We start from the raw sequence: 7,275 nt of genomic DNA, 5'->3' as shown, positions 1-7,275 counted from the left end.
GGACACAATACTCCAATTGAGGCCTAACCAGTGCAGAGCGGAAGAATGACTTCTCGTGTCTTGCTCACAACACACCTGTGAACATGGGAATAATAATTTCCTGCATTCAATTTGCCTTGGGTACAATTAGTTGTAAATGAAGATTTACAAAGGAACCTGACCCTGATATTCCTTTCCATCACAGAACTTAAAGCACTTTCCAAAAGAGAAATGTGTTCTTCACCCCATTCTGTAAAGAAATGTGTCATGCCCCAGCGTACCTAGACCTTTCATGGCAGAAAGCTCACATTTCTTGTATTCTGAGCCAATGTCTTAAGTCAGTGACTTACACACTGGTCTAAACTGAATCCCTTCCAAGGCAATATAGCAAACCATGGAAAATGCAGGGGTTCACGGCATGTCTTTCAGGTGGCAAAGGGCCATCATTACAGAGTTGGGAAACCACAAATGGATTTACTAGCTGCTTAGAGTAACATTAGCTCTCTCTCTGAGTCAAGTCATGGACAATTGGTAGGTCACAGAAGTCATGACAGCGATCAGACAATTGCTCTTTCCCTCCTTTCTTATTTAATAGTCAAAACCAAACCCAGTGATTACAGTCACCAAGTGAAAATCTTCCTATCCAATGTCCTCCTCAGGGCATCCTTCACCTCCTTGTTCCTCAGGCTGTAGATCAGGGGGTTCAACATGGGGATCGCCAGGGTATAGAAAACAGAGATGACTTTGTCCTCATCCATCAAGAAGCTGGAACTGGGCCTCAAGTACATAAAGGTGACAGGCCCGTAGAAGATGGTGACAGCCATCAAGTGGGAGGCGCACGTAGAGAAGGCTTTTCGCCTGCCCTGAGTGGAGCGGATCCTCAGGATGGCGGTAAGGATGTACAGGTAGGAGACAAGGATTGTCACAACAGTGCTGATGATCACAAAGGTGGAGAAAGTGAAGTGAACAATGTTAGTGATGTAGGTGTCGGAGCAGGACAGCTTGAGGATGGGGGGCACGTCGCAGAAGAAATGATTGATATTGGAGCCGCAGAAGGTTAAATTAAAGATTAAGCTTGTCTGGACAGTTGAGTTCACCAGGCTGAGCAAGCATGACATAACCACCAGCAGGACACAGACTCTCTTGGACATGATGACGGAGTAGAGAAGCGGGTTACAGATGGCTATGAAGCAATCGTACGCCATTACAGCCAGCAGGTAGCATTCATTGGACACAGCGATGCAGAAGAAATAAAACTGCATAGCACACCCAGTGAACGAAATGGCTTTTCCGGCTGTTACAAAGGACATCAGCATCCGGGGAGCAATGACAGAGGAATAACAGACGTCTAAGAGAGACAAGCTGCTGAGGAAAAAATACATAGGGGTGTGAAGCCGGGAGTCGATCCTGATTAACACGATCATCCCAAGGTTCCCTACCAGGGTGGCAATGTAGATGGTGAGGAACACCACAAAGAGGACAGCCTGCAGCTTTGGATGGTCTGAGAATCCCAGGAAAATAAACTCTGTAAAGATGGTGTGATTTCCCTCAGCCATTTAGGACGGTCTTGAGTCATCTTCCCTGCATATAAAAAAGGAAACAGGAGCCTAATGAGTGAAGTGTGGATACCTCACAATAATTCAGGCTGCACCTAGGAAATTGTGTAATGGAAGTAAACTAGTTGCAGGAAATCAGGGAGTGGTCCAAATTCTCCTTATCTACCTTTTCCAGAGCAGTCATGATTATATAGAGCTCTGTCCTATCCCCCCTTAGTCTCCTCCTTTCTAAGCTGCCAAGTCCCAGTCTTTTTAATCTCTCTTCATATGGCTCTGCTGCTGTTATTCTGTCTGTTCGCTCCCAGCCAACATACATGCCTCTACTGAGTGCCTGCGTTATAAGCCAGGGGTACCAAAATGTTTTTCTCTGAGACCCAATTGTGCACCTGCAACTGGCACCACGGCCCACTATGAATGTGTGCCCCTTGGAGAGGGGACTTGTGGGGTGAATGTAGCCCCTCACCTAATCAGGGGCCAGCAAAAGAGTAAAGGGGCCAGACAGGTGCCACGGTCAGTCCTCACCCTCTTACTCCTCCTCAGTAGCCCACTGAATTCCTTGAGCTGGTCCCCTGGCAGCCCTGGCCCCATCACCCAGTATCCTGGTGCACACCCAGGGCTGTCCTTAGGGAAAATGGGGCCCTGGAAAAACGTATAGTCTGGCATCTCTGGCTCCTGCTGCCTCCTCAGCTATTTCCCATTATTCCTATACTCCGCTTCCTCCTCCATTCCTTTGCCCCAAGTTCCCTTCCTCAGCCTCCCATCCTAGGTCCACCATGCTGTTTGCCTCTTGACCCTGGCGGCTGGAGATTGGTGGCTGCTGGCAGGGTGCCCAGCTCTGAAGGCAGCACCGCTGCTAGCAGCAGCACAGAAGTAAGGCCAACATCAGTGGCTCCAGTCAAGCAAGTGAAGGTGAACTCCCATCATGGTCCCCTTCTGGAGTTTCCCTCGGCATAAATAGGGTAGCACAACCCTACAGACAGCTCTGCATTCTGTGACCACTGGGACTGGGGAATCAGGGAGACAGAATCCAATGGGGCTGTCCCCTGTAGAAATTGGAAATGGTAGAAAACCTACGTTTAGGTGACAAATAGGCCACCGAAAATAAGAGGTTGTTTTCCGATGGAAGCAGCACAGGGTCTCTCTGGCTGTGTCTAGACTACACCGCTCAGTCGACAGAGAGATGTAGATTAGGCACGTCGAAATTGCCAATAAAGCGGGGATTTAAATATCCTGCACTTCATTGGCATAAATATTTTTAATGGAGCTTTTTCGAAAAAAACAGCAGTCTAGACGCGGGTCTTTCGAAAAATAAACCCTTTTTATTTTTGAGGAATACAGGATCTTTCAAAAAAGGGTTTGTTTTTCGAAGATCTGTGTCTAGACTGCAGGTTTTTTCTATAAAGCTCTATTTCGAAAAAAAGGGGCGGCCATGTTTATGCTAATGAAGTGGGGATTTGTTTATGCTAATGAAGCACGGGATATCTAAATCCCCACTTCATTAGCAATTTCGACATGCCTAATCTACATTTCTCTGTTGACAGAGAGGTGTAGACTAGACACAGCCTCTGTTTCTGGGAGAGTTCTGAGCTATCCAAATTCACCCTAGGCCAGATTTATGGCTCAAATTTGTGCTAATGCTAAGTAAAATCCAAGTCAGAAGCAGAGTTTCCTTTCCTTGTCTAAGGGCTTGATTAAATTAAACTGATTCAACTTTGTCATATAAAGGGTGAGTTTAAGCTAGAGATGGTGAGAATCCTCCTCCCCCCACCCCCCATCCCTCCCCCCCCCCACACACACACACACCAATGGAAAATGTCAACTTTTTCAGGAAAAAGTGGAAATCAAAAGTTCTCAGATGGAATCTGAAAAGATAATATGAGAAACAAAAATGTTGATTCAGAAAGGCTGCCATGATGCTTCATAGGAGCTATAGTTGGGGTATAAATCACCATGACCCCTTTTTCTATGGGCCAGGGTCCCTGGCTGGACTACATTTCCCATGAGGCAACACTCTTCTTCCTCATCTCTTGCGGAGAAATCTTGCTACATCAGTGGAATCACATCCCCACACCCCGTCATGGGAGATACATTCTAGCTGGGGAGCCCCGATCCCAGAAGAACATGGGGGCACAAGCGACAAGGAGTCCTGTGGCACCTTATAGACTAACAGATGTATTGGAGCATAAGCTTTCGTGGGCAAAGACCCACTTCGTCAGATGCATGTGACAAAGTGGGTCTTTGCCCACGAAAGTTTATTCTCCAATACACCTGTTAGTCTATAAGGTGCTACAGGACTCCTTGTCGCTTTTGCAGATCCAGACTAACATGGCTACCCCTCTGATACATGGGGAAACAAGACATCTGACTGCCATCGGGACAGATCCAAACTACAACTCCCATTATGTCCCCTGGCCGCATTCTTGAATACAACACTGTTAATTTCTACAGACATTTTTCAGTTCTGGGCACACTGGATTTTCTACAAACTGCTGACATTTTCTGCAGAACATAGATACTTTTTGGAAAAAAGGAATCACATCGTCAGAAACCTAATTAGCCCTAATCAAAACAGCTCATTCTTTTGTACCTCTTGCATTAAATTGGTTCCAGAACTCATCAACCCAGTGCAATTTTCTCATGTACACAAAGGCCAAGATGATATTGTAAAGCCAGATGCCAACCAGCTGTAAAGCGCAAGGAAAACCTAGGGGGAAACGTGTGTTACAACACTCACGTCATCAAGAGACATGTAATCACATAGTTGTGTAAAATGTAATTAACCATTTATTTCTCAACCAACATGTATAAAGCACAATATGTAAAACCACGGCACAGAAACCACATTCTCTCATGATTCCATTTGTTCTTAGCAACTGACAGGTTTGCCTTGACTACCAAACTAATTAAGGAATATTGTCCTCTTCAGGGCATTCTTGACCTCCTGGTTCCTCAGGCTGTAGATCAGGGGGTTCAACATGGGGATCACCAGGGAATAAAACACGGACGAGACTTTCTCCTGTTCCTGTGAATAGCTGGAACTGGGCTGTATGTAGCTAAAGGTAATAGAGCCATAGAAAACAGTGACGGCAGTGAAGTGGGAGGCGCAGGTGGAGACGGCTTTGCGCCGCCCCTCGGCAGAGCGGATCCGCAGGATGGCGGAGAGGATATATGAATAGGAGATGATGATGAGGAGGAGTGTGACAAAGGCTATTACCCCAGAGAAGGCCAGAAGCAAGGTTTCGTTGACACGGGTGTCTGAGCAGGCCAGCCGCATCAAGGGAGGCAAGTCACAAAAGTAATGGTTGATGACATTGGGCCCACAGAAGGACAAACCCAACAAGCCACAGGTGTGTGTCAGGGCATTCAGGAGTCCCCCGGTATATGAGCTGGCTACCAGGCAAATACACACTCTCTGGGTCATCACAGCAGTATAGAGCAGCGGGTTACAGATGGCCACGTAGCGGTCGTACGCCATCACTGCCAGGAGGAATCCTTCTGTGGTGACAAACACAGCAAAGAGGAATACCTGGGCGAGACAGGCAGAATAAGAAATCCCTTTGCTCTCCATTAGGAAGTTCCCCAGCATCCTTGGCGCGAAGACTGAGGAGAAGCACAAGTCGACGACAGACAAGTTATTGAGGAAGAAGTACATGGGGGTATGGAGATGGGGATTGAGTCTGATGAGCACAATCATCCCGAGATTCCCCACCAGGGTCAGCACGTAGCTCGCCAGGAACACTAGGAAGAGCAGGACCTGCAACTCTGGGCGATCCGTGAGCCCCAGAAGGATGAAATGGGTCACCCTGGTGTGATTGTCCGCAGCCATGTACACATCAAGATCTGAAGCCATCCCTGCCGGGATGACACGAGGGAGCCCCTGGAAGAAGGAATGGTCATTGCATGAATTACATCTGATGGACATTGGTAGCATCTGTGCAGACGAAATGGTTGGGATCATCCATTTGTAGCCAACTAGCTCTAGTGCAGCGACATTTAGGGCAATAGTACAGGTGGAGCCTCTCTAGACGCTTGAATAGTTATTTTGGAATAACAGCCATTATTCCGAAATCACTTTGCTGTGCCCGCACACTTTGTCAGATACTCAAAAGCATCATCATGTGCTTCATGCATCTGATGAAGTAGATTCCAGTCTACAAAAGCCTAGGATCAAATACATTATGGCTACTTTTCTTAGTCTTTAAGGTGCCACAGGACTCCTTGTGCTTTTTACTTAAACAGATTAACACAGCTACCCTTTTGAAACTTGCTAGGCATGTGAGTCTAGTCACTTACACTGCAGTGATCACAATCCGGCCCTACATAAATCAAGCCAGTAGATTCATAGAGCACTTCATGGATTTCTATGAATGGCTTGGCTTCTATATAAGGGTGTGTCTAGACTGCAGGCTTCTTTCGAAAGAGGCTCTTTCGAAAGCATCTTTCGAAAGAGCCTCTTTCGAAAGAGAGCGTCTAGACTGCACGGAGAAATTTCGAAAAAGCGGCTTGCTTTTTCGAAAGAAAGCATCCAGTGAGTCTGGATGCTCTCTTTTGAAGAAGCCCTATTTACATTGAAGAATGCCTTCTTTCGAAAGAGGAACTTTCGAAAGAAGGCGTTCTTCCTCGTGAAATGAGGTTTACCGCCGTCGAAAGAAAAGCCGCGTTCTTTCGATTTAATTTCGAAAGAACGCGGCTTGAGTCTGGACGCAGGGGAAGTTCTTTTGAAAAAAGGCTACTTTTTTCGAAAGAACCCCTGAGTGTGGACACAGCCTCTGTGACTTGTAGTTTGATTGATACAGAGGCATCTGGTTCACAGGGAGTGATACATGCAGTAGATGGAAACGAAAAAATGGCCATACCGAGTCCGACCAAAGAGCCATCTAACTCAGTGTCCTGTCTTCTGATAGTGGCTGGTGTCAGGTGCCCCAGAGAGAATGAACAGAACTGGGAATCATCAAGTAATTCCCTGTCACCCATTTCCAGCCCCTGACAAACAGAGGCTAGGGACACCATTCCTACCCATCTTGGCTAATAGCCATTAATTGACCTAACTTCTATGAATCTGTCTAGCTCTTTTCTGAACCCTGTTAAAGTCTTAGCCTTCATAACATCCCCTGGCAAGGAGTTCCACAGGTTGACTGTACGCCGCAAGAAGAAAAACTTCTTTTTGTTTGCTTTAAACCTGCTACCTATTCATTTCATTTGGTGGCCCCTAGTTCTTATATTGTGGGAATAAGTAAATAACTTTTCGTTATTCACTGTATCCAGACCTCTCATGATTTTATAGACCTCTATCATATCCCCCCTTAGTCTCCTCTTTTCTAAGATGAAAAGTTTTTACATTTTTTTAAACTGTTCATATGGCAGCTATTCCAAACCCCTAATCATTTTGTTACCCTTTTCTGAACTTTTTTCCAATGCTAATATATCTTTTTTGAGATGAGGCGACCACATCTGTACCATGGATTCATACAGAGGCAATAAAATATTCTCTATCTTATTCTTTAACCCTTTTTTAATGATTCCTAATATTTTGTTTTCTTTTTTGACTGCCACTGCACACTGAGTGGATGTTTTCAGAGAACTATCCATGATGACTCCAAGATCTCTCTCTTGAGTGGTAACAACTAATTTACTCCCCTTCATTTTGTTGGGATTATGTTTTCCAATGTGCATTACTTTGCATTTATCAACATTACATTTTATCTGCCATTTTGTTGCCCAATCACCTTGTTTGGTGAGA

The 7,275-nt window shown here is 45.7% G+C and overlaps 2 protein-coding genes across 2 annotated transcripts; both read right to left on the bottom strand.

The window, feature by feature from the left end:
- Positions 1–599: 599 nt before the first annotated feature.
- On the bottom strand, positions 600–1,535 carry LOC102463274 (olfactory receptor 5AP2-like). The gene has a single exon (XM_006111831.2). The coding sequence runs from the start codon at positions 1,533–1,535 to the stop codon at positions 600–602; it is 936 nt and encodes a 311-aa protein (XP_006111893.2).
- A 2,899-nt stretch (positions 1,536–4,434) lies between these two features.
- LOC102463508 (olfactory receptor 5J3-like) lies at positions 4,435–7,124 on the bottom strand. The gene is made up of 2 exons (XM_014575609.3): positions 7,118–7,124; positions 4,435–5,387 (listed from the first exon to the last, which is right to left on the bottom strand). Exons 1-2 carry the CDS (start codon positions 7,122–7,124, stop codon positions 4,435–4,437), a joined length of 960 nt encoding a protein of 319 aa, XP_014431095.3.
- Positions 7,125–7,275: the final 151 nt, after the last annotated feature.

This window comes from Pelodiscus sinensis, chromosome 4, assembly GCF_049634645.1.
Source record: "Pelodiscus sinensis isolate JC-2024 chromosome 4, ASM4963464v1, whole genome shotgun sequence".
Lineage (NCBI taxonomy): Eukaryota > Metazoa > Chordata > Testudines > Trionychidae > Pelodiscus > Pelodiscus sinensis.
This window is presented reverse-complemented; position numbering and strand designations above follow the sequence as displayed.

Excerpts from the sequence above, each read along its gene's own strand:
- LOC102463274 (XM_006111831.2), bottom strand. The coding sequence starts at position 1,535 with ATGGCTGAGGGAAATCACACCATCTTTACAGAGTTTATTTTCCTGGGA.